At 42.2% G+C, this 27,448-nt stretch overlaps 1 protein-coding gene across 2 annotated transcripts in view; it reads left to right on the top strand.

Annotated features, from left to right (window-relative positions):
• Window positions 1-27,448, top strand: part of ADAMTS2 (ADAM metallopeptidase with thrombospondin type 1 motif 2) — a 199,217-nt gene that overhangs the window by 161,117 nt on the left and 10,652 nt on the right. For both annotated transcript variants that reach the window (XM_075509370.1, XM_075509372.1), the window contains exons 8-20: window positions 1,250-1,393; window positions 3,330-3,462; window positions 4,954-5,067; window positions 12,024-12,169; window positions 13,592-13,767; window positions 17,799-17,932; window positions 18,757-18,880; window positions 19,517-19,597; window positions 21,066-21,229; window positions 22,411-22,570; window positions 23,262-23,394; window positions 25,739-25,946; window positions 27,266-27,395. In XM_075509370.1, coding sequence (XP_075365485.1) covers window positions 1,250-1,393; window positions 3,330-3,462; window positions 4,954-5,067; window positions 12,024-12,169; window positions 13,592-13,767; window positions 17,799-17,932; window positions 18,757-18,880; window positions 19,517-19,597; window positions 21,066-21,229; window positions 22,411-22,570; window positions 23,262-23,394; window positions 25,739-25,946; window positions 27,266-27,395 — 1,847 coding nt within the window. The remainder of the gene's footprint in view (window positions 1-1,249; window positions 1,394-3,329; window positions 3,463-4,953; window positions 5,068-12,023; window positions 12,170-13,591; window positions 13,768-17,798; window positions 17,933-18,756; window positions 18,881-19,516; window positions 19,598-21,065; window positions 21,230-22,410; window positions 22,571-23,261; window positions 23,395-25,738; window positions 25,947-27,265; window positions 27,396-27,448) is intronic.

Below are 27,448 nucleotides of genomic sequence, written 5' to 3'. Positions count from 1 at the left end.
ATGAGGTGCCAAGCACTGAGGTTACAACTGTTCTATATATTTCATATAAACAATGCAATCATTTTACTTATTGATCTGATTAGAACCAATGATCGGGCAGCAATTGTCAGAGCTTTGGTTTCTCCCAGAGCGTTTTAGTTTCCCTCTTTGCAGAGAACACCCACTGATTTCCCATTTTCTCTTTGGTAGAACAACAGTTCCCAGAAGGCTTTTTCTGAACAGTTTCAATCTATTCTGTTTTCCCTAAGAAAGCCTGCAGGCCCTTTTCTCTTTGTTGTATCAGAATTATTAAGGGCTTTAAACAAAAAATTGCCAAAGTTTATTGAATCTCACTGTAAATGTATCTTAATTAGACAGGGACATAGAATTGATACCCAGATGGTATTTGATTCCAGAATTTTTGAATTAGGACTAAAAAGAATACACAGTGAGCTCTAAAAGAGATACCACTGAAGAATGTATGTAGTCCCTCAAATCACATTCAGCCCCAGTCTGTTAATTTGGTTTAAGTTATGGACAGATATCACCCATGTTAGTCAAACAGTGCTCATAGAAAAAATGCAATATAAGATCCTAACAAAGGGAAGGAGAAAATATATTCATATTAAAGCCAAAAAGAAATTGTAAAATATCTGTAACTTGGGGTAATTTTCTAAGCACCCAACACTTTCCAGGCTGTTTCACATTTGAACAATGTGGAATTGCTACTGGGCAATAGCAGCAACTAGTCTAAACTAGCTTTCAGTGTGGCGTCTTTTTTTTCCATGCAAAGGACTTGTCTACAATTGCAAATGACTTCAAAAAAGCTAAGGTGTGATTTTTAAAAAGTTAGATAAACTCCTGAATACTTCCAGATTGGAGTATGAATAAATTTCTGTTAATATTCCTGGAGGGTCGACTAGATCCTTAATCCAGAAATCGATTCATTTAGCCATAGTTATTCACAAATGTGGATGTGCACAGAAGTCCAAAGAAGGCATTTTTAGTCTATTTTGAAAGTGGATTAAGCTAATCACGTGAAAATACTCTCAAGGGTCAGTGCTTCTGTGTGGGAGCTACTACAGACTAGCTCTTTAGCTTCAGTCTCACCCTGTCTTATTTCTCATGACTTTGCTCATGTGGACAAGGGTCATGGGACTTAAGAACCTTGTTGCAATCAACCACTGGTGACATTTGGGATGTGAAAGCACTTGGGCACTCAGAGCTCCCCTGCAATGTAACTGTGCTGGCTCTCTCCTGTGCGGGACAGTTTAGGCATGGAGCATGACGGCCAAGGGAACAGATGTGGGGATGAAGTCCGCCTGGGGAGCATCATGGCCCCCCTCGTGCAAGCTGCGTTTCATCGCTTCCACTGGTCTCGTTGCAGCCAGCAAGAGTTGAATCGATATCTCCAGTGAGTAGCTGTTAAGCAGCCTCTGTCCTTTGATTATGAAGCATGTAAGAACAATTCTGCATCTTGCATTTGTGCTTTCTCCTTTTGTTAGTTACTCAAATGGGGTTGAATAAAACAAACAAAGAATCCCCCCCCATCCTGTTGGGAACAAGATGCTTTCCCATCAATTGCAAATAATTATACAAGTTCTCAATTAGTTTGATTTCAGTCCCTTTAAAATTGTTCTCATTTCGTCTATTCATTTTATAGACGTTGATAGTATATATGCTGTCCTCTCAGGGGTTATGAGAAGACACTATTCCTGATCTCATTGCTAACTTTCCTCCCTCCCTAATGTAACCTCTAGCTGGAGGAGCACCTATGCTACCCAGCAGCGTGGTGCCTATCTTAGAGATACCAAATTTGGCTTCAAGGGCCATTTGTTGCTTGTGACACCTGTCAATGATAAGATGGTGCTGCCTAAAGAGGAAACTCTGCCCTTTAAGTGCTCAGGGCTTTTCTTGACTTTAATAGATATCTAAAGAAAAGACGTGGTTCTAGAATTAATTCTTTAGTTGTCACTTTTTCTTTAAGTACCCAAAATGCAAAAGCTGTTTTATTCTCCAGTCCTTGTAACAGCTTCAGCCATGTCCCCTGCCTTCCCTTTGAACCTGACCCTGCGCTGGAGTTCCCTGACAAACTGATGTTTATGACCATGTTTTTGCTCCTCGTAGAAAAGATCTTTCCTTTGTTGTTATGTGCAAGTTGTATGGAAAAATATGGGGAAACTACTAGGATACCCAGCAAAGGCTGAAAATAAGTCGGAAAAAAATGCAGCAAAATACATGAAGTAAACATGACTTAGTCTTTTAGTCAATATTTTTATTATCTTAGATATCTTAGGTATGGCAATAAGGAATAAAAATATTGTGAGAGAAGTGTGATTGTTTCAATTAGCAAGATTCTTTAGAGCTTTAGCCATTCAATAAAAATCATCTGGCCTAGAGGGCTGCTTTACATTCTTTTAAATACAGCTATTTTTAAATATCTTATAACAAAGCAGAACGACGGTTTGCTTTGAAGTAAATCTAACCTCAAAATTCTGCTTTCAGCTATTGGTATCTTCAAGGCAACCTGAATGATTGCCAGAATAGACTCGTGTATGGTGTCTTCATGTCTGTTAAATAACTCGGAGACATTTCAGAGCTACTGTTGATCATGTTGGTCTTGTGAATTAACCAATGATTATACCATGTTAACCATTCAGTGATACTAGCATCAGTCCTCTGTTCTCCACGCAACTTAGTCAGACATGATTCTAGTACGTTATAGGCTGTCCTCACGATTTAGGACAAGAGGAGGAACTCCCGTATTCATCACACAGAAGGGAAACTTGGTACAAATTATGGATGGAGCTGAGAGCTATCAGGAGAAACAGAGTGGGAACAAACCTGAGCATTTAATGCAGGCAGGAAAGTACACATGCTTGTAAATGAGTCGCTGCTTCTCAGCAAGGACACAGGAAAACTGCAAGCTTAGTGGTAATCTCGTAAGGTTGCCCTGGCTTCTGCTTCTAAAACTTCACTTGAAAGACAGTTGCAGGCAGCAAGAAATGCCACAAATGGAAAATTAATTAAACTTTCTTTCTTCTTGGTCTCATGTGGATTCTTCCTTTGATTCCTTTCACATAAGGAGTCTGGAGACTGATAGGAATTTACCTGCAAGCTAAATGGAAATTACAATGGAAGGGCTTCAGAAAAAACCATATAGAATCCATTAAAGGTGGATACAACATGATAAAGTTAATGTGAGTGTAACTGCAATACTAGCTGCTCTTCACGACCAGTGTCTGAGAAATCATAGGCTCTGTTTTGTTTGGAACAAAAAGGCACTGAAACCACAAACACTGTGCAAGTCTCACAGCCCCATCTGTTACTGTAATTTTTGCCTGTTGCAGTTCCTATGATTGTCTGCGTGATGATCCCTTCGAACATGACTGGCCTTCCCTTCCACAGCTGCCAGGAATTCACTACTCCATGAATGAGCAGTGCCGTTTTGACTTTGGTTTGGGCTACATGATGTGCACAGCTGTGAGTACTTAAGCTCGGCTTCTGCTATTTCTCACCCAGGAGTCTTGTAAGTGTCTCTGAAATGCCCTCAATAGGGACAGTGCAGTGAAGCCCACGAGGAAAGATGTGCCCACTTAGCTATGAGCAAGGAGTAACAACTGAATGTTGACAAATATGTTATTTTAAGTATCTCTGTCTTTTTTTTTTTTTAAGAACTGGAGTTACAGAAATAATTATTCTTTCATTTCATAAATAGCTGTAGACTTCAAGCAAACAGGCTTGCTGCATTATTGAGCCTCCTATTGCTGGCAGCTAATTATTTTGCCAAAAAAATCCCACCCAGATGTGAAGGAGGTGGATTTGGTGGCACATCTTTTAGTGCTAACATGGGGCAGTACGCTTTTATGATCCAATTTTACGGAAACTGTGATGCATTTTGATGCCTAGCATGAGAAAATAAGCGTGACAGCAAGTAGAGCAACTTGCAAGGACTCTTGATGACATGGTTGGCTCTCGTACCAGGAAAACAATTGACAAAGTCTAAATTTAAAGCAAGGCAAGATTAGTGCAGTTCTCAGTGGATTGGCCTCAGAAAGCAGAGTTTTCTGCAGCAGGGCTATGCCTCCCACCTCCAGCTCCTCAAGTAGGACAAAATATTAAATGGAAAGAGATGTTTTCAGCTGGTGTGGCAGCTGCTAGCGCATAACATTTCTGCTTTGATTCCCATCTGCAGGAATACGTGTGCCGAGTGGTGTCTCTAGATAATGGATGAGAACCTTTAAAGCATCAGCTGTAGTATTGTGTCTTGATGCAATTCCCACTGATGCTGCTTTGGAAGAATGTCCCAGCCAAAGAGGGTCTTTTCTTACAGCCGTTGTCCAGAGCCTGCGAGACGAAGGCTTTCTATTCTTCTTTGTTCAGAATAGCCAAAAGCATGTCCAGACATCATGTTTTAGTATATTGTGTGGTGGGTGGTTCTCATCCTCTCCTATACAAGCTCTTGCATTGTAGGTAAAATGCTGATTTATTCATTGGATCAGGGTCCTGAGCTCAAATTTCCATCCTCCTAAGAAGGTGATTGCAACAGCTGAGCTACAGTCTGAGCAGCTCATTTCCCTCTCCCATGAGTACTCAAGTATTTTTTGTTTTGTTTGCCAAATGAAGCAGCACCATTTGGAGAAACTGTAAGAAAAGGCAGTGTGTGTCTTACTGTTCAGTGAACTGGTTTCCCCCTTGCCCAGTCTGCCTTTGGTCACTAGTATAAAACTATTTTTGCCCAACCTTGTTCTGTTGAATGCAGGTGGGATCTCACTTCAAAGTCATTGATGATTTTGCATGGAAGCTCAGATATGCTCAGTCCACAGACACCACATTGTCCCTCAGGAATCAGTGATAACAGCTGGCGTTGTACTGCTAGGAAAGGACAAACCCCACCATGCTGCAGCTTCTATTGCAGTTTCCAGTGGGAGCTCTCTTGAAGCATTGTCCGCTCTGGTTTTTCTTGTGTTTCAGTTCCGTACGTTTGATCCCTGCAAGCAGCTGTGGTGTAGCCACCCTGAGAATCCCTACTTCTGCAAAACAAAGAAAGGGCCTCCGCTGGACGGGACCATGTGTGCACCAGGAAAGGTGAGAGCGGGCGCTGCGTATACCCGCACGCTTACATGTGTTCATGTGTGTTTGTGTGCAGTTGGGGATGTTCCCTTAAAATCAAGGGGAAGATAAGAAGAACCTGTCTTGAGGACTTGAAGTCTGGTAAGATGTGGGGCAAACTCATGAGTGCAAGTAAGGCTGTTGAGCAGCATGAGGGGAAGAGGCAGGGGCCGGGGCTGGTGTGTCCTGCACGGCAGCTCTGTGACCATTGGACCCCATTGTCATGCAAGTCATGGAAGTATCTGCAGATTGCCCTGTGCTTCTTGGCAAGTCTTTGCGGCAGAGCCAAAAATGGGGAAATTTCCACTTGCCCACAACTTGTGTGAGGTCACGGGGGTTGTGTTTGTATCGGTGATGTTGTAGTGATGCTGACTGGCCTCCCTGGAGTCGGGGGTGCAGAAAGCAGTGAGGTCCTGGAGATGACAGCCCAGATAAGGCTGCTGTGGCTGCCCTGAGAGAAAGGATGGATGTGGGAGTTGAGTGCCAGCTAGAGAGAGCCAACATGACAGCAGAGAGGAACTATGAAGAGAGAAGGGCAGATTTGTGGAGGTGGGTTTGCTGGCTTGATGAGAGTCAAAGGAGGCATGATGGACCGTGGAGGGAAGGTGTGAGGTGGCAAGGGCTCAGACAGCTTCGACCCCTCAGCCACCATGCTGGACCTGCTCCATCCACATCTCAGTTATCCTTCTGTGGAGGTCACGCTGTGCTCATAGCAGATCTGAACTCCCAAGTCCTTTAAAGTCTGCTGAAAAAGTCTGGCTTCCCTGGGCTTTGGATGCGCTGACTGAGGGGGAGAGGAAGATGTCGCTACTTGGAAAGATGTTCTGTAAAACCCAATGGATGACATCATTTATGCGATAAATGAACCGTATTAGCAGCTGCTGCTATGGTTTGAAATGTCTTTTTTATGAAAACATAACGTAATGCTGAATTAATTCCCTAGCAAGTCATGCTCTATATAAACCACTCCCTTCTGGTTTTCTCTTCTTTAGATTATTCCTGTTATAACAGCTTTGTTTCTTGTTTAAAAAAAAAAATTAAATTACAATCCAAAATCTTAAGACAGTTTCTTTGGATTCACTTTTCTATATCTTGTTTTTGCGTTAAAAATATTCATGAAACCCCCAGAAAAATACAGTTATATTCCATTCTATTGCATCACCCTCTTCCCCAAGCCATTCATTCATATTAGCGTTTGAACAGAAATGAGAAGAAAAAAAGAACTTGTAACCATACAGTTAAGGATCTGTCAGTGCTTCCACTATAAACAGTTTGTCAGGATATTATGCAACTCAGTTGTAAAAATTTTCTCTGGACTGGAACTTGGGATCCAAGGCTTCAGCAAACTCTGCAGACAGCCAGGCTTTTTAGTTCAGTGGAGATGCAAGAGAGTATGTGCACATTCTGAAGTTTCAGTAGACGATAGGACTATGACTGTTTTATTCCCAGAGGAGCTGTCCCAGTTTTTTGATAAATAAACTTATTGCAACCTTCCAGGAGAACCTGAGAAAATTATATAAAATGAAAACCATTTTGTTAGATAAGGCTCAGCAGTCTGAGCTAAACATGTTTTTAAAAATAACATGACTTATGAAGGTTATACAACTGACTTTGTATATCTGAGCTCAGCATTTGACCAGTGTATTTATTAGTTGTTGGTGTTTTTAATACAGGCACATCAGATCAGTCCTTTTCCATGTGTTCCTTTCCTTTTCATCCCTGCCTTGAGTTTGGCCTTTCCCTGTTTACTTCCTTCATTGATTTGGACAATAGCAGAGACTTAACCTGAAAGGATGAGGACTGTTAAATGCATACATTGCTCAAAGCTGGGACTCAGTTGCAGTGTGGCATCCTCCTTTAAGATACATCTCCCATGATACTTCATCAGCACATGAGGAAGAGGAAAATAACTTCAAACTGGATCCACTATTTTCTTTGGAATAACGCCAGAAAAGAAAAGAACTGAAACATAAGCAATTAAAGATGTTGATTCAAAAAGATCCATTTGTTTCCCACTTTAGAGACTTGCAGTTTTCATGATTTCATACCACTAATTCCCAGGGCCTATTTTAAGCTCAAACCAATCACAACACTGCTGATGCATCAAAGAAACATCCTGGCTTTGCAGCAGCTGAGGGGACCGAATGCCAGAAATGAAAGCGATGTTCGGGAGACTAACACGGCGTATGGTGCGTAGATGTTCTCACCTAAGCCTGGTGTTCAGATAACTGATAACTGGTCTCTTCACTTCCCCAAACTTAGCAGATGGGGGAGAATCCAGTCCAGCTGCCTCCTTCCTAACTGACGATCAAGGGGCAAGAACACCTATGGGAAACACGAGATCTGTAGCACATTTTCAGCAAGCACGCTGATAAGGGCTGTGTCTCTGCGTGCCCAGGCTGTGTCTTGGACCTAGACACTGACCCTTAGAAATGGCAGGAAGATTAGACTTTCTAATGCCGTCTATATGTGTGTATGTGTGCATGTATGCATACATATAGATGTATATTTAAGTAAATGTATGTAAATATATGTAAGCTCTTCTGTGCATGTGGTTATTTGAAGTAAGTTGCCAAAAGAGTGAGGTTCTGCCATCTCAAAAACTTTTTAATAAGTCTCCTTGTGCAAATGGAGACATTGAACAACCATTATGTTAGTTGGCAGCAAACTAATAATTTACTGGGTTTGGGGATAGAAAAATAAAATATTCTCTTGGAGCTTTCCAGCCAGAGAAGAAAACTACTATTTTGATAGACTCCTAAAGGAAATATAATATTTTATATTGCTCCCAGCCTGATTTTTTCAAATTAGATTGAGTTTTCAATAGCAAGAGGGAAGATTCTGTCGATTTTGTGAAGCTTCGATGATGCAGCAACTTGCAATTACTTCTGTGTCTGAATGGTCACATTAACTTCCATGAAATAACTCCAGTGTGTAAAGTTAAGCACACGGAGGGTCAGAGTCTTAATGTGAAGTCAAAGACACTCCATAAATTGCTATAGTAAACCATGCAGACGAGGCATAACTGTGCAAAGCTTAACTCTGCCTAGCATTCTGTGGATTAAAAGAAAACATATGCTTTCAGCTGATAATTTATTTACTTGTATACAATTCTGTCAGCTCCACCGTTAGCCTCAGGCTTCTGAAGCCAGTCAACCTTCAGAAATATATCATCAGTTTTTGTTGTTCCATTTTTTTAAACTATTACTCGTCTGGGGAGACATTTATATTGGCTGAAGTAGCTAACTGCTCTCCACAGGAGAGAAATAAAACCCAAAGTCATTCATGCAAGGAGATTGCATGCTCGAGTCCATCTGCTTGCTGCAGTGACTATCGCAAAGGTTTGCACGACCTGAGCCTCCTTTGTTTCTTTTCTTGGAGAGAGGTAAGAGCCTGGTACCTGCCCCTGCCAGCCAGGCTGATGTTGCTCTTGGATTTGCCTTATGTGCCAAGGATCCAGCACAAACCTAGCAGGTATTCTCTTCGCTTGCACCATGCTAATGAGATGATCTGAGTCAAACTTGGAATGATTTTTTTAGTCTGTCAGGAAAGGAAGGGAAAGATTAAATATTGAAATAAGTAGATATTATTGAGAAGAAAAATGGACGGAGAAAAAAGGTTTCTGAAAACACTAATGTGTACTCAAAGCAATCCAGATAATTTCCCACTGAGAAAGCTGACCTCAGCTTCTCTCGGAGACAGGAGACAGATGGGTAAGTGTATGCTGTGTTAGTCACCACAGAAACAGTGAGAATACTTGATTCTCCACTGAAGAAACTTTTACTGGCTCACGATACACTTTAGTGTTAGAGCTTTCAGTTTATCCCTTGCAACTAATTATTCTCAAACAGATGGAGCAGAGCGGGCCAGCCTGCATGTGATGGGAAATACAAATCAGTAAGTAACCCTCTCCTGATACGATCTCAGGGGAGCGGGGAGAGCTGAGGGCCCCCAGCCATGATGCAGTACGAGGGGTTACCTGGTAGATAACTGGGGTGTCGAGCGAGGAGATAGGAGAGTTGCCAGTTGCTGCCCAATATAAAATGGGCAGAGATACCTACAGAAGATCTGCAAGTCTTTTCCTGAAAAATTAACTTGCAGATGCGTTAAGCCCACAGGAACACACTGGCTCTTTTTTTGGCGTCCGCAGCAGTTGTTTCAAAGAACTGCTGAAAACAGCAGTGGAATGTTTTACTGCAAGAGATTTAAGCTTCCTCTCCTGGAAATTGCACTTGTTTTGGACTGTCCTGTTTGCCAGAAAAATAGGCGAGACTGCAAGAAGTCATCTTGTCTTCCACTAAGAAAACAATTTGCATTTACCCAGATTTTTTTTTCTCATTTAAAAAAAAATATTGCTTTAATATGCTTCACTCTTTAAATGAACTCCCGTGTTTATGAAGGGAACAGTGGTTGAAATTGGCTCTTTTCCTCCTCATTATATAGTTAATGTAGTAGCAATAGGAAGGATTGGCTCTAGCTTCCTTATTACACTGGAGATTGCTCCATCTCTGGTTTTATCTCCTCACGCGTTTTCTTGCATGGGTCTGCACAGAGTAAGACTCGGTTGTGAATCATTTTGTTTTATGTAGGCTCCTTTCTTTTAATCCACAAACAAAAAGGCAGAGCTGGGGATGACTCATTTTACACAAATGCTTGTCTCCTAATAGCTCTGCCTCAGCTTCCCAACAATCGGCGTATGACCAGCTTCTCCAGTAAAAATCAGTGCTGCTCTTTCCTTTACGCAGCAAAGTCAATAACACTTTTCCATGTTTGCGTTCCAGTTCAGGGACCAGTCACAGTGTCAAATAGGTGGTTTATTAGTGGTTGTTGCAAACCCACATCCCCCTGTTCCTGGCTAAAACAGGGAAAAGAGATTGGAAAACACAACATCACATGTCTCTCCCTCTCCTCTGCGGAGTCCAAGCGCTGGATCCTGGATCATCGCATAATGAACATAGGCTACGTGGCTCTTGAAACAGATTCGGTGACTGCTGTGGAACTTACACCTGGGGGATGCAGAACCCTGATAAAAGGATGTGTAAGCAGGCACAGATCAGGAGCTGTCACATCTCATCTGCTTCCAAGCCCAGCTGAAATTTGTATTGACAAGCTGATGCACTGCCAGCTTCCCCTGCACCTCTGAATGGTCCCATTGCTACACAGAGCCCAACGACTCAGACTGTTCGTTCAAACAAACCTCTCTAAAGCCATAAGTAAACAGTCCCTGAAGGGTACAGCGCTGAGCTTCAAAACTGAAGAAAGCAAAGGACATATTAGCATTTTGCATTTCTTTCATGCTTTGCTGAATTATCTCTTGTTCTGTCAAACAGCTAAGAAAAATCTGCCCATTACAGCTCCGGAGCAGGATTGGTATAATTGGCTTTGTGGTAACTCCTCTATTTCATAGGTTTTGACTTTGAATATTTGAAGTCATGAAAAAGAACAGATAGTTGAAACCTAATTTCTACTCTCTTTTCTACTCCTTGTCCAACCAAATCAGTACCAAAATAAATTACGTGAATAAAGAGTTAGGCATTGAGCAGATTAGCAAATCAGTAAGCTGTGTCTTGTCACCATTTTACTAATGATTCTCTCTTTAAATTCAGCATTATTAATGAGTAGCCATCACTTTTAAATTTGTCTTCCAGATCACTAATCGCTCTATGCTTAAGAACGCTCTCCTGTTATATATCTTCTGATTTTGTTTTTGCTGGCAGCATGCATTTAGCCATATGCTCGGCTTGTGCCGCCTGCCAAATTCCTGCGTTCCAGGGCTTGTTAAGCTGTGTAAAATGTTGTTGTTGACTTGAATGTTAAGGAAAGTAAGTGACTGATTGCACTTGTTGTTATAGCCATCTGTGCGCCTGAGCCAGAGCTCTTATCCCGACAGTAACCGTTAACGCAGACAAACTGCGACAGTCTAATGCGAAGTCATTTGTTGGGCTGGAAATATTTTCCAGCACCCGCACTTCATCAGTAGACTTTTATGAAAGCAGAAACAGTACTAGAAAGGGCCAGAATCTGTGATACTTGAGAAGAATTCATCCTGACTTCAGCTAAGAAAAAATTCCATGATTAGGGACTGAAGAAATTGGTGCAAAGGCATTGGCGGGTTTCTTTAATGAGAGGAGACAGTAGAGAGTATCGGTACTGAAGCTATGAAGGCTCTTAAAGAAATGTGTTAATACCTTATCGGTTTGGGAAATGTAACGAATTGTGTGTTTCAACCTCTGTAGAATGACTTTATTAAAAATCAGGTAAAAGAAAAGAGAGAGCCTAGTAGGGCATGATTAATTGCACAGCGTGGGACTGTCCAGGGCTGCTCCCTGATGAATGCTTCCTGGTATTTTGATCAGGTTTAGTATGAGATCTCCAGGGAGACTGCAAGAGTTCTTTTTTTAATAGCAATAGTGTCTAAGATGTGGGCCGGCTTTAATTTTGTGCCACTTTGCTGACCACATTTATTGCAGGAATACGTACGCTGAGTTAGGAGCTGCTGGGAAGGACGGTGCTGTGGCGGGAGCTCTCGCCATTGCTGCCTGAAGTGGCTGCATGCAATGGCAGAGGCAGAATTTCACATTTAGCCTCCAAGATCTGGGACTCTGCCATTTCCCTTAAATGAGCCTGTATTAGTTATGTTGAAATTGCCGCTGCAGACACGTGATGAAGGCATGTAATGCTGAGAGCAGTTTAACGAACTTGGTAGGCTTGAATCCTGCAAGCATATATGTGCATACCTAACGTGTAAGTTCATAAAATCCGAGTGAGTTTGTGATCATGGCCACGGTCTGACACTGAGTCTCACTACTTTCTCCTGGAGAGGTGAAAAAAAATCCAGAATTTGTGCCTAAAATGAAATCCATTGCACCACAGCTTCTCATATGATATAATTTAATCATCTAATCGTTTTGCCATCTAATTTTCTCTTTTAGCATTGCTTTAAAGGTCACTGCATCTGGCTAACACCAGACATCCTGAAGCAGGATGGACACTGGGGGGCATGGAGTAAGTTTGGCTCTTGTTCTCGCACCTGTGGCACCGGGGTGAAGTATAGGACACGGCAGTGTGACAATCCGCAGTAAGTATACGTACACCCGTATGTCCTTCTGATGTGGAGCGAATGAATGGTGAGAATCCTTGCTAAATTACTAGCGCAGTAATGCAGTAAAGGATGTTGAGTGGCGCTTGTTAAATCTGACGTATAGTGTATGTTGTCTGAAATTCTACTTTTGGCCCTTAGCAAGTCATGAATCATCTTTCTTTCTCACTTTATCCATCCAATAAGCTGGTTATGCAGTTACAAGGATCTTGAAAGTGCTATTACACTATGCATAAAGCATAAGTAAAAGTTTAGGGCCCTATATATGTCTTGTTTTTAACATGTGAGTATGAAGTAATGGCAATGATTTGCTGGACTTTTTAAAAAAATGCATATATCTTTTTAAAATTTTTGTTTAATCCACCTTTTTGGATATTTCAACAACAAGGTCTTAAAACATTTTCAAACTGTTTTCGTTCCAAGTTGGATTAAAGCTCCAGAGATCAGAAACTACCCCAAAGTTAATTTTAATAATAGTGAATTGTTTTGCTTCGATAACTTATATATGGCTCATCTAGATAATGTAGAATGACTTCATTTCAGTAACACTGGAAGTAGAATATATTTATGTTCATATCACAAATGATATGAAATGTATAATTATTGCTATATTGCAATACCATAAAATGTCAAGATCGTAACAGCAAGAACTGAAACAATTGTCAGAATTAAATGATTTTACCAGACAGGCTATTTTTAACATTGACTTTCTCAGTTTGTGCCGATAAAGTGATTGAACTTGACTAGTGTTAAAAATCATCTTATCATTGTTTAAAAAAACCACTCAAGTTTTATGAAGCAGCATTTTCTGATGGAAATTGTTCTGTTAAGAAAAAATTTACCTGTTCTAATTTCAGCCTTTATTACATTGGCAGCACGGAAGTGACCTTTATAATTGTGGGCACAGTTTTAGTTGTAAAATCTGTTTTCATGTAGGAGAAGCCTAATGTACTATTTAAAATGTTTTCTGTGTTCCTGGAAGAGGGCGCAAACCCAGCGACAACTCCTGAGCTCTGTGTTGCCAGATCCGACAGTGATCTGGTGCACATCTGCCCGGGGGATGCAGCGCCGGGCTGGGCTCTGTTTCTGGATTTGCTGCTGGCTTAGTGAATGAGTCGCTTCATCTGCTCGTGCTGTCCTTTCCTGGACCGCACCAAGAAAATGGCTTTGCTTGCCTTTATCAAGAGGCTCTACTTGCAGAAATTGCGTTTTAAGAGTTAAATAGTGACAGCGGGTTTTTAAAGGAAATACCAGAAATTTTCCATACCAGAAATACATTGCTGGCTTCATCAAATGCCTACTGACGTGACTGGGAATTAAATTACTCCTCAAAGGATTTGATAAACACTTGATTCATGCATTAATGGCAGAACTAACCATGGCTTTCTCTCCTCCCCACAGTCCTGCCAACGGAGGCCGCACGTGCGTGGGGCCGAGCTACGAGTTCCAGCTGTGCAACACTCAGGACTGTCCTAAGGACTTTGAAGATTTCAGAGAGGAGCAGTGCCGGCAGTGGGATCCTTACTTTGAGTACCAGAACACGAAACACCACTGGCTCCCCTATGAACATGTCGATGGTGAGCGGTCCCTTTTTCCTATGAAAAGTAAAACCGGTTGCAAATGCGAGTAAAAATTATATAAAGAGGGGTAAAACTTCTTCTAGGGAAATTGTGCCTCACAAGTCTGTTACGGGTTCTTTGGAGGGATCAGTGAGTATCAGTGTATGAGTGATTCAATTCATATGATGTACTTGGATTTTCAAAAAGCTTTGGTCCCTGTTCCCCAATAACTGCTCTTAAACTGCGTTATCATGAGATAAAAGGGAACGGTCTTGCATGAGAGTGTGTGTCCCACAAGGGTGGGTGCTGGGAGCATGGGTGCTGCTGAGCATGCGTGGCAGCGAGCAAGGAAAGGGAGCAAACAAGGTGACAAAATCTGCTCGAGATACAAAATTATTCAGGCTAATTAAAATAAGAAGACCCACAGTGAGAGCTGCAGAAGGACCTGTGACACGGAGTGACTGAATGTGGCAAATGAAGTTTGGCATTGATAAATGCCAATAATGAATATGGGGATAAAAAATTGTAAGTGTGTATATGTGTATGGGTCTGTACACAAGGTGGGCTCTGAAGAGACAGGTGTGGGAGTTGGGGATAGCTTTAGGAAGACATCAGTTTAGCGACTGTCAAGAGAGGGATGGAGAACACTGATCTGCCTCTGTGTACCTGCATGCTGTGTCTGCATTTTAAATACTCCGCCGATGTAGCTCAGGTTGTGCCCATCTCACTGCTGCCCCCGTTGCTAAAAAACCCACGGTTGAACTCAGAAAGGCCCGAATAAAGCAAGCATAAGCAGTGACTTCTGAATAAGGAGAGTTTAGATAAACTAGGACTTTTCACCCTGAAAAAGTGATGATTTAGATTAAAAAGATAGAGTTACAGAATTGTGAGTGGCACGAAGAGATTATTCACTGTTTCTCATAACACAAGCCTAGGAATATCAAATAGAATTACCAGGTGGCAGATTTAAAACAAATAAGAGGAAATACTTTTCCACACAGCATATAATTAAACTGGAATTCATTGCCACAAGAAGTTGCAGATACCAGAAAGTTTTAAAAATGATTTAGAGAAATTCTTGAAAGTTCTATAATCCATTAAGAGCTATTAAACACCAAGCTCCAGCCATGACTTAGGAAGTCCCCGAGGAACTTGGAGAATATTCTGAGAAAAGTATCAGGTTTGTTCTTACATCCTCCAGCAAATACTGCTGGCACTGTCGGAGGCAGGTGTTGGGTTGGACGGGTGCTGGGTCTGAACCAGCACGGTCAGTCTGATGTTCTGGCATCTCAGCCCCTTAGAACAAAAATGTTCCTTTTCCTGTTAACGCCTCTGCTTAACTGTCAATGAAAGTGCAGCTGGTTGATTTGGGCCATGAAGGCTGTTGCTGTGCTATTGCCACGTTGTGTTGAAAACACGCCGAGAAGAGGTTTTACCAAACAGAAAGGCGGAGGGCAATGATTCTCAACTTGTTTGAGGAGGAGTGCGGGCTGCTCACTTGTTTTTAAACCTGGTCGCTTCATTTGAATGACGGGTGCTCCAGGGCAGGGTTGGCCTGGCAAGGGGCAGGTACTGGGCACCCGAGCTGTCCTCAGCCAGGCACCCATCTCTGGGAGGAGAAGGGTCACTTTGGGCGAATCATTTTGCATTCCAGTGAGAGGATACTCTGCCAGAAGTTAATAGCAAATTCCTTGTAATTAATTTGCCTGACTTTCTTCCCAAACAGTTCTCAGGGTTCCCTCATTCTTTTCATGCCATCTTGTGCAATCTGGGATTTTCAGAGGCACAGACCCAGCCTCACAGCTTAATTTCATGAAACAGCTTTGCTGGCACAGGGCGAGGGAATGAACACTGTGGCCCGCAGACCTTTGCTTCTGCTTTAGCCTTTGGAGCAGTCTGCTGCAAAGACCACTGAAACTCATCAGATGTTTTTCTATTAAATTCAATGGCTTCTGGGTCAGAAACCAGCTCAGTGATGTCTGAGCACTGATCACTGGGCACCGCTGGTTTCCCGTATAACTATGGTATAACTGCAGCCCCCTTTGTGAGAGTTACATTTACCTGTTCAGGGTTATTAGAGGGAACAGCTTTTGTGTGAAAACAAGGCCAGAGGGTGGTTTATGTTTGAACGCTAATATATTTAAAACTCCCTTTTGTAAAGATAAGGCATATCAGTGACATACTTTGTGCAGATAATGCAGTCATGGCTCAAAAGCGACATAAACCCACACGCTTGACACGCAGCTCAGCTGGCCATGTCTGACACATTGTGTGTGTGATGGGGACAGAGAGGAGCATCTCATCCTGTGGCCAGAGAAAAGCCACCAAGCTGGGGTACACCACAGTGTGTGCTTGAGCACCCCGGTGCTGCACCATGCCATGACCCCTCTCCTGCTCCAAGCCACACGAGCACCCCATCTCCCCATCTCCCAGCCTCCACTGGGCTCACGTACCCCTGTGCCGTGCATCTGCCCGGGCAGCGTAGAGTGACATTGGCTATGAGCTCCCAGCCTCAATTAAATGAGAAGGAGACGCATGGGGAGCAGGGAACGGTCGTGTCCATGCTCCTGCACCTCTACTATGCCCAACACCAGTGAATAGAAAGAAAATAACTCTTTGCAATTAACAGGGACCAATTTAACGGCACTTGCACGTTTACAGTTCCCATGGAGCAATGGGAAGAGAACCCTCTCTAAAATAAAGCCCTTGTACAGACTTGTTGGCACCCAGTCAGACCTTCTGATCTTTTCATTTGATTGCGTACAGTGAATGTATGGTATGTGTGGGGTGGGTGTGGGTACATACGCAGGGTGTGCGTGTACACACACCTATGTCTTGTGCATAGTTTAATGTTTCTAATATATGCAAATACATTAGGTCTGTGATTATTATGATCTTAATAGTCCCCTGTTAAGAATCTGCACAAGAAAAGTAAAGTACCTGTTTTAATAGTCTAGAGCCTACGTTTTTAGCGTGACATCTCTGCATTGTTCAGGAGCAGTACCAAAGGTCTCTGATGTACCAATACCCAGTGGCCATGAGGACATCAACAGCAATAACAAGGACTTTATTAAAAGAGGGCAGAGGCCATGGAACTGTACAGGGGAAGAACGCAAAGGGCCTGTGAAGATTTATTTTAATTGAACTACTATAACAGAAAGGTCGTTATTGTTTGAAATGGTGGGAAAAGTGTCCCAACTTTTAATCATGTTAAAATAGCAGAATCGTTATTTGTTTCATCTAACAGAAAGGCCATCTGCTCTTCACTGCCAAAGAGAGCATAGTGAATCCTATTATGGGGCTGGGGACAGCAAGAGATATGGGTAAAATGGAATACACTGGTGGAATACAACTTTATTCAGCCACTGACTAGTCATCTCAGCTTTATTTTTTTGTTCTTAGCTCTTTGGAACAGATTAGAAGAGGTATGCTTGTCTGGCTGTTTGTGCATGTGTAAAATGCAGTAAAAAAATGCTTTTTTCTGAATCTCTTTGACATTTCATCTTGTTTAATGATTTAAACTATCATAAACACAACAGTGAGGGAGAATTAACTTCATGTTTAGGAGGAAACGGTATGGCCCGGCTGTCTCTGAAGGTATTTTGGATGCCAGATTCACTCAGTGTCGAACAGCTGCTTTTAATGGCAAAATGACTTTTGCTTTTTTCAGATTTAAGTGCAGTGCAGGAGAAACTGATGCAGAAACCTGCATCTCTCACAGGTAGTCGTGTAGCAGACTGCAGAAACCTCTGCCAGATTGCATAATCCGACAAAGGATTAGAGGCCCCCCCATCAAAGTAAATGATCTATTATTTTTAAGACTGTCTCCTAATGATGACACATGGGTACTTTATGATTCAGCAGTTTCCAAATGATCACATAGCCTTTGAAAGGGGATAAGCGTCGATGATTTATGGGGTACCATATTGTGTTCTGTGATGTATGCAAGGAAGACGAGAGAGCCAACACTATTGAAAGTGCTGTTCACAAAGTCAGCAACTAAACTGTTAGAGCTGAACACGCACAATTTGGGTAATTTTATTTTTCAGCTAAGGAAAGGTGCCACCTGTATTGCGAATCAAAGGAAACAGGGGATGTGGTGTATATGAAAAGGATGGTACACGATGGGACCCGCTGCTCCTACAAAGACGCTTACAGCATCTGCGTGCGGGGAGACTGCTTGGTAAGCTTTTGATGGCTTGTTTCAGAGCTTAGTATTGTGCAAACAATTAAAATGGTAGCTTGAGTGTTTCTCTCCAAGAATGACTATTTAAGTAAGTATAATAACGCTTTGGGCAATAAGGAGATTTCATTAGGATTATTGTCACAATATTATGTGTGATATTCACAGTTGCCATCATATTGCATGTGACTCAATTCCAACAGCACCTACCTACACAAGTAACATTTAATGCAGTATTCTAAGATGAACTATTACAATTAGCTTTCAACGAACGCTTTTCCTGCTGAGGTTTAGTGGGGGTGGAACGTACACTGAGATCGGAACATGCAGCAGCTTTCAAGGAAAGTGGTGTTAAGATATGGCTGATGTGCATTCTCTCTGTATTTGATCATGCTATTTTTAAAAAATCAATGACCTTCCTCTAAGTTGGGATCTGCTGCAGGTCATCTTTCAACAGAATTAGAGGCTCTGAGTTAGCAAAGCACTGGTGGAGGTGCTTATCCTCACATAGATGCTTTGATTCTCCTGGAATTTAAGCATCTGCTTTAAGATAAGCTGAGACTTAAGAGCTTTTCCTTAACCGTGCTGCTTTCCTTCAGTAAGACGACCACTGTGAAGCGCGATATAAAAATATCACCTGATTGACAGCTATTGTAGGAACTGGAGGTATTAAAATCTGTTTAGATGTTGATCTGCCAGGAAAATACTACAATTTGTACTTTTTTTGCTGAAGCAGAAGTCTGGATTTTGATATCTGAAGTGAAGGCTCATTGGAATTGAAGCGTGGATAAATACGAATGACTGTTTTTCTCTTTTGTGCACAGAAAGTTGGGTGTGACAGGGTCATAGGTTCCACGAAGCAGGAAGATAAGTGTGGTGTTTGTGGAGGAGATAATTCCCACTGTAAAGTGGTGAAGGGAACGTTTTCAAGAATACCAAAGAAACAAGGTCAGTGCAGAGTGTTTCGTCCTGGGGAATTCAGGGTATTTTCATTTGCTCTCTTCTGTTTCATGGAAATTACCAGAGCAGTTACAAATCATTTACAGCATCACTAATTGCAATAAACTCTCTGGACTTTACTTTGAGATGTGTCTAGAAGTTGAAAATAAGGCTTTTGTCCAGTTGTCAGTTAAGTCTGCTGCTATCAGGGCCTGTGCATGCATAGAGGAGAGCTTCAGTGCTCCGTGTTGGAGAGCTGAGGACTGATTTGTGCTGCTGATGTCGCTCAGCTGCTCCGTCCGAGCCACTGGAGTGCTGCAGTAACATCTCATCGTACTCGCTGCCAGGCAGGAGCCTGACGTGGTCTCTCTCTGTGGGTGCACGTGGCACTCGAAGCCCATTTTAGTCTGAAGCAAAGTCTGTTGATGATACTTAAGGCGTTTTTCTTCTGACCCAAAGCCCTTTGTCCCTGTTATGTTCCATCACCTGGCACAGAAATAGGGATGGGGATGATGCTGGATTAGGTTCAGCTTGCTGTAATACATCCTGCTTTTAGAAAATAAGTTTTATTTAAAAATCTAAGACAGACTCTTCCTGTTTGTGGCATACTAACCAATTACTATCTTTTCAAATACTACAATAAAGGGCACATTAAGATGTTTGAAATTCCTGTTGGTGCAAGACATTTACTTATACAGGAAACAGACGCCACCAGTCATAACCTCGGTAAGTAAGTAATGAGTAGGAAAATTTTCAGTCAGAATATTTTTTTCTGCTGTTTATTTTTGTCTCTGAAGCCTCACAATGTATTTATGCATTTGTTTACCCATTATCCTCCCACACCACATACCTCTGTTAAGTATGTTAAATTAGGAAACTTGTTTGGCGATTTGATTTTCCTGTGCTGTATTCCCCGGTGTCCTAGGCAGAAGATCCCTGCATTGGCATGTGCATGTGTGAAAGCTGCTGGAAGAGGAGCTGAATTATATTATGGGGTGCAATGCATTATCTTCGTGTGCATCTCTCATAACGTGCTTCCCATCCTCAGTCATTTACCAGCCACATCCAAATCCGTTTCAGATTCTGCCCCATTGCTAACAGTATTGACGCAAGGCTGCCCGATCAATCACGCAGCTTAGAAAGTAATTGAAATCTGCTCCTCGCGGTGCCCTGTAATCAATGCGAAGCAGTGTCTAGTAGGCTGTTATTAATTGGAAGTAGATTCACAGCGAATGGCCTGCTAATTGTATCGTGAGTCATCCCAACTTCTCGCCAGTGAATGCTTCCCTTGCTGCTCAGTGCAGCCTGGCCCCGTGGATCAGGAGAGCCATCGCTCGCCGATTCAGACGAGGTTCTTCTTTCGGTGTGGGGTAAGCGATACCCAGGGGCCGTGAACAGCTTGCTCTCTGTCGAGGCCAGCGCTAAAGGAGCAGGATGCTCAGGTCGCTGCTAGACAGAGAAGGGAGTTAAAATCTGGAGGTAAATAACAAAGAGTCCCGTCTCTCCTGGTTCTTCTAACGAGGAGTGCAAATTTTCCATCTCAGGAGAAAACCAAGAGTCCTTACACAAAGGTGGCCAAAGTCTCTCCGGGTGAAGGATGGGGCATTGATTACAGCTGAACCAGAGGAATCAGGCGCTGTGTGCAATGGCAGGCGCCTGCAAAGCAACAGGAGCTTAAGCAGGGCTGTGTCGGTGGCAGGGCTGGATCTGAGCAGGAGAATTAATACAGTTTCTAGCGTCTCTCTCTTGCTGTGGGGACCCGCTGGGGGTTAGCTCAGTAGCCTTTCTCTCACGGAGCAGTAACAGCCCCCTGAGGTGCCTTACAACATGTCAAAGAGCTGAGTAGCCGAGGGACCCCCACCAGCTGTCAAATTGGCTCAGATTTGGCCAGTGAATTCAGAAGTTGTTAGTCGGGAGCAGGCAGACAGACACACGCGGTGCAGTCGCGCTGGCCTCATTTCTCTGGCAAGGCAGGCTATGAAAAAGAAAAAAAAGGACAATTGATGTTTCTGGAGCTGAGCAGGAAAGCATTGGCAGTTCAGTGAAACACCTGAGACAGTCTTTCAAAACCTGCGAGGGAACAGAGGGAAAATGCAGACTGGCCTTATCTGTGTCTTCCACTGGGACAAGAGCAGAACAAAACTCGAGATGAGAAGCGAACCTCTTGTATTCACTTTTCTTATGTTGTTCCTAGCAATTAAAAATCGTGAAACGGGGAAATTCATTCTAAGTGAAGACAACTATGTGCCAGACTCTAAAGTATTTATTGACATGGGTGTGGAGTGGGAATATCGGAATGATGATGATAGAGAAACTGTGCAGACCATGGGGCCACTGCGTAATGGAATAGTTATTCTGGTAAGTCAAATGAAAACCATCTTCCACGGAACACAATGTCAGTGTTACAGAGCCATAATGTGCTATAATATATTTTATATTCCTCTTGTGAGTTACAAGAAGACACCTGCTTCAATTATAAGACAATAGAAGATGTATTTTAATTCCTTTCTCCTAATTCATTGCTCTGTACAAGACTTGTTATAACTCAGGGTTATGTCTTGAGCAGCCAACTCTCCTGGTTATTTCCTGTGGATGGCCTAGCAAATGGCCACTGTGGAAAGACTCTCCAGCTTACTTATCGTATCTGACATGTGAGCATTAGTTAAAAAAAGGTCAAAATGGTTCGTATCAGATAGATCTAATAGCTTCTCCTCCCATCCACGTTTTGAAAACGTATCCTGCAAAGGCAGATGCAGGATTCTTGTGCTTCCAGGCTCACTTTGTCAGGGCATAGCTGGTTCTGCAGTTCCCAAACCCACCCAACTATATTCTTTTTTCATTGCAAACCAGCAAACGATAGACTACAATGAGTGGGGGTAGGTTGATTCAGAATCCCACTGAAAGCAGCTCTAATGTGTTGATCTACACCAGCTGAATGTCAAAGGAGGAATAAATATTATATTTTCAAAGGACCAATATTTTGCACTTTATTCACATTGAGTTCCATTTTCTTGCATTTGTCTTAGTGCAGTGCGATAGCAATACCTTTTTCTAAATAGTTCATATTTCTGTCAGGATTAAGTAACAAGCTTCACAGAATTCCCAGGATTATCCTAAGAATATTTGTGTTTCATGAGAAATATAAGCAATTTTCTTCACCGCTTTCAGTTATCTGTGCCTTTGAATTTGCCTTGTCTTTTAGTGGAACTATCCATCATCATTTTAGTACAACATTTCCTTCCTTTATGATGGGATATGGAAAAAATTTGGTATCGTGAAGTCAGTCCAATGCTGGCAAGAAAAATCAGCCTAAATCAACAACAGTCTTTCTTAATATGCAGTTTAGAAACTCTGTGTCATAAGGATAGAGATAGTTTTTCATCAGGGAAAAAAAAATGTGTTGAGTGCAGCTAAAAGGTTTAAATCCCTCCAGGGATGTTTTTATATCTGAGCCATGATGATTGCTATTTCACGTCATCTCACATAGCTTCTGATATCAGTTTCAAATCTTTTTTCCCTACATCTGTTTTGCTTACTAGGTGATTCCTCATGGTGGTGCCAAGATATCTTTGACTTACAAGTACATGATCCATGAAGATTCCTTGAATGTAGATAACAATAATGTTTTGGAAGAGGACTCAGTGTCATATGAATGGGCTTTGAAGAAATGGTCCCAGTGTTCAAAACCTTGTGGAGGAGGTAAAATCAAAACCCCAAAGCATTCAAAATTGACTAAGAGAAAACTGAAAGAATGAACGCCATGTGTGGCATTCATTGCCACAAGACATTAGGGAGACCAGGAGTATGGGAGGGTTTTATTTAAGAAATAGATAAATAAATAGCGAATGGAATTAAAAATCTGACTTAAATGGTTTGGGGGGCAGATCTGGCTTGGCTCATTTCTGGTTTATGAAACTGAAAAATTGTACAAATGTGCAAGATTGGGATGAGGGTCTCCAAGCTGCGAGGGTGCCAAACCTCAAGGTGCCACGGGGCAGCCCTTAGTAAATCTGCATCCTGTGATGTGGGCCTTGCAGTGTGAAGACCCCTGCTTTTGGGGCCAGATGTATACCCTGATGCTGTTCACCAGGCTGATGGGCCGGTTGCAGCCCCTGAATGTGGCTGCGCAGGTCTGCAGAACATTTTTGAAATGCTAGATGTTACTGTTTTTCTCATTATAGCCTGTAGTGAAAAATAAAGGGGGTGAGCAATTCTGGGTGCTACATCTACGTGAATAAGTGTTTATTCGGTGCAATTTACAGTTCCTTTTGTAGCGTGTTCACCTGTAGTTCCAACTGCAACCTTTGACAGTGTATGTGCAGTTTGTTTGAAACCCGAGTCCTGTGTAAGATCTACCAGTACTGAAAATAAGAGGAGTGTCTTTCTTCAGGCTACCAATTCACAAAGTACGGCTGCCGGAGGAAGACAGACCACAAGATGGTTCATCGGAGTTACTGCGAGTTGATCCAAAAGCCTAAGCCCATTCGCAGGGTGTGCAACCTCCAGGAGTGCTCCCAGCCCATGTAAGCATCGCTGCCCAGCCGCACTGCTCAGCGGCAGCTGCGACGGGCGTTACACCCCGCCAGCACTTGTCAGCCGAAAGAAGGTGACTTAAGCTTCACCTCCACGCACCCTTACAGACACCCGGGGCTGTGAGGATGTGACGCTGTATTCTGCTTGTAGAAATGCTATTTCTGGGACTGCTGGTTCCTATTACTTCTGAAATAAGTTGGATTAGAAAAGTGCTGTCTTGATCCAGACATTTCTGTTCAGGCCATCTTGAGGTAATAAAAAATAGACATAAATTCAATTTATACCAGTTGTTTTTACATAGTGTGAATTAACCATGTAAGAACAAATTTACAGAGTGCTAGATAAGAAAACCAATGTTGTACAGCCTCTCAAATCCAAATCTTCCTAAAGTTCACAGCCTATTTTTGGACATTTAAACACGGGGAAAAATATTTGGCCTATTAGATTTCTGTGGCTACCCTCATACAACATGGTATGCCTGTTGTACCTTCATCTTTGCTATACGTAGTCAAGTGTTATAAACATTTTAATTCACATTTTACATGTGCTTTTTTTGACTGGCAGCAGGTTAGTCCTGCCACATGTAGGACTCATATATTCCTCGTGTTGCTACTGCAACAAGAAAGGAGTATGTTGATCCCAGCTTTTATCTCTGGGGACCAAGTCTAGATTCCAGGAAGCACAGCAAATAAGTAGAACATACCACACAATATTTCCTAACTTCCTTTCAAAAAAGATTGAAAGAGAGAATAGTCAAGAAACTGTGCCCCATAAACTCAGCATGGGTCAGGGTTTAACATTTATTTATTGGAAAACTGAAGTAATGACCTAACCGTATCTCAGGCTCTCTGGAAAGGACTGTATTCTTCTTTCAGCTGCAAATATAATTGGACCCAGGTACCACAAAGACTCAATAGGATCCTAAATTGTACTTGGATTCCTGAATGTTTCAGTCACCTCTGTTTCCATAGAATGGCATCGGAGCATTTTGCACTTGTACATAGAAGAAGCAATTATTTAAGAGATTTCATGAAGCTCTGTGACACACACTACACTAATATGCTGCTTCTTCACTGCTGGGAAAAAATCATCTTTGTCTCAGAAATCACCTTAGGATTCATGGCTTTGTGCTCCACAGCACTCGCCTTCCTCCACAGCTGTGTAATTTCAATAGGCTACAAAGAGAAAGTTGGGTGAAATTACCACTTTACTTTTTGTTTAACTCAAGCGTTTAGTGCATTGCTTTGTGCCTGTGCTATTTCTTGACTATTTTGAAACCCAAGATTTTATGAGTACTTCAGGACAATTGCTTCAAACTCAGGATATTTCTTCAGACTATATATATTTTCTAGTTAAGTTTATCCCATGAATACTGTTTATATTGAACAATATTTCTTTCTTGCAGATCTCTGCATTCTGTAAATATTTATAGACTGCTGTATATCTTCACTTACTTGATTATAACTAAGCTTTCAGTAGTCTACATAAATTTCCTCTGGTCCTGTCTGTCCTTGTTGCTCATCTCTAAGTTCCTTACAGTTTGTAGGTGTAATTCTTGAGCCATTTTGGATCATCAGCAAAGTTTTCCACTATGCCACAGTACAAAACACAGGTGACATTTTTCAGTGGTCACAGTGATTTACATTTTCAACTCAGACCTTTTGATTTTCAGTGGAGCGTTGCCTTCCCCAAACCCAAACATTTATGATGCTGAGGACTCCAGTTCCCCTGAGCTCAGCACGCGTAGCATTGATGGTGTAGCTGGGTTTGCCGGTGCTTCAGTGAGTCGGTGTCTAGTATGGCCGGGGATGTGGTCCATGGAGTATCCAGATATGGGCCAGGCTTCATTTCTAGCCCAGATGTTTTGGATTGACTCCTGTGGGCACCAGCTGCGGGGATGGCTGGTGCATGCTCACGTCTCCCTACAGTATGAGACAAGGCACAGCTCATGCGCCAAGACCTGGGAAGCTCAGCAGCATCCTCGGGTGGCTGCTTTTGACATAAAAACTACCAGATTTTTATGTGCAGTCTTGGAAGGGCCAGCTTAAAATCAAAGCAATGAAGCAAAGTAAGAAGAATGCTTATCTCAGAGATAATGAGAAAGAGTAATTTTAAAGATCTGGGTCTTATTACTGATTTTTCAGGGAGACGGTCAAATAACCCCTGCCATAACCGCTTATGGTTTTTCATATCTTCTTCTTTTTCCATATCAGAACTAGTATTAACATCCTGTTAAACCTGTGTTTAAGAGTTACAGTTCAACAGACAGATTGAACTCACCTAATTTAGGAGAGAGGGATTTTTTCTCAACTTATTCTCTTTTCACTAACCTAGATGGGTTACAGGAGAATGGGAGCCTTGCAGCAAAAGTTGTGGGAAGACAGGATATCAAGTACGATCTGTTCGATGTATCCAACCCCTACACGATAATACAAATCGGTCTGTTCATACCAAGTACTGCAACAACGACCGTCCAGAAGGCAGGAGGCCTTGCAACCGGGAGCTTTGCCCAGCGCAGTGGAGAACAGGACCCTGGTCACAGGTCAGTCTCTCTCTGGAGGTCTCAAGCAACTAATTTCTTACAATGCAGGGGAGAAAATCTTGGAGTTTGTTCGGTGCTTTCTATTCAAATGCATTGACACAATAAACTAATACCTATACAGAGGGTGCATTGCTTCTACTACTACTATTCACTGCTACTGCTGCCACAGAAAGTGAGTTAGATGAAGAGATGGTGGTAGTGAAACAGCCAGTAAAGCCACCCTGTGGTGATGCTGCATGATCCAGACCCCATGAGCCACCCATATAAGATGTCAGCATCAGGAAAGCTGACTTCTACCTGCTCTTTATTTTGCTCACCATCATTTACCTGTTGACTTAAGCTGAGAGAAGGGCAATTAATTCTTTTATCACTGTTTTATTTTCTTTCAAGTAAAGAAGACTTTAAAGTCTTCGGACACTGTGATTAAGGGCACCTAAGGAAGTTAGGCACCAACACTCGTGGAGATTCAAAGGTGCAAGCATCTTCGATGTAAAGGCCTTCAGCAGATTTAGCTGCTCAGCCTCATAAGGTTCTGTCCGTAACTCAAAGCACAGAGTTTTTCGCCTAGTTTACTATGGAAATACAGGGCACCTATTCATGAACCTTTTTTGTTTGGCATTGCTATGGGCAAAACAGAATTCAGTCACTCCCATAACAAGTGTCAGGAGCTGAGCATTTTATGCTTTCTATCCCTGGCTCTTTGGCTAACTCACTGTGTGAGCAAGAAATGCAATGCCGCTGTGCACGGAATGTTTCTTGCTAAAATATTTACTAGAGCAGTAAGAAGCTCCACCTATTCATATTTGCAAACCTTTGCAGTCATCAAAAGGCAAGAAATGTGAGTAGAATATTGCAACATTAAATTGTTCTTATAATTTTGATACACAGGATCCTTCCAGTTTGTCTCAGCATTTCTCCATTAAATTATTTTTAAAATGTGGCTGCATTTGGAGATACAACATTTTATTTTGGAACTGTGCCATGCAAATAAGCACAAACAATTTTTATCCTCACTGGGTTGAATAGGTGTCACAAGCAATGCCATCCCTGGTGCACGCTGTGAATGGATGCCTCACATTTACAGTTGTTTCTTTATTGCTCAGACCATAAGCTCTTTCTTGGAGTATTTCACAATTACTGGTATACCACAAAAAGCAGTGGTTCTCCCTCTTGCTTAGTTACTGTAGGTACTGTGGTGGTTCAAATAATGTGCCATGGCGGCTCAAATCAAGGGCAGTGGTGTAAAATTTAAAAACTTAATTTCTAATCCATACTTTCCAAAGGGTGGCTGGGGGTCTAACCGGTGCATCTCCTTTCAGTGCTCTGTCAGCTGTGGCAATGGCACGCAGGATCGCCCGGTCCTGTGCCGGACCAGGGACAACGCTATTGGCCTTTGTAAAGAAAATAAACCAGAGACCGTAAGGATTTGCAGACTACCTCCATGTCCAAGTAAGTGCTTGTCTTCTCTAGCATATATTACTTGCTGAAAAAAACTATGTTGA

This window comes from Mycteria americana, chromosome 8, assembly GCF_035582795.1.
Source record: "Mycteria americana isolate JAX WOST 10 ecotype Jacksonville Zoo and Gardens chromosome 8, USCA_MyAme_1.0, whole genome shotgun sequence".
In the NCBI taxonomy this organism is placed as follows: Eukaryota; Metazoa; Chordata; class Aves; order Ciconiiformes; family Ciconiidae; genus Mycteria; species Mycteria americana.
Note: the sequence above shows the minus strand (reverse complement) of the source record. Positions and strands in the feature narration are given on the sequence as shown.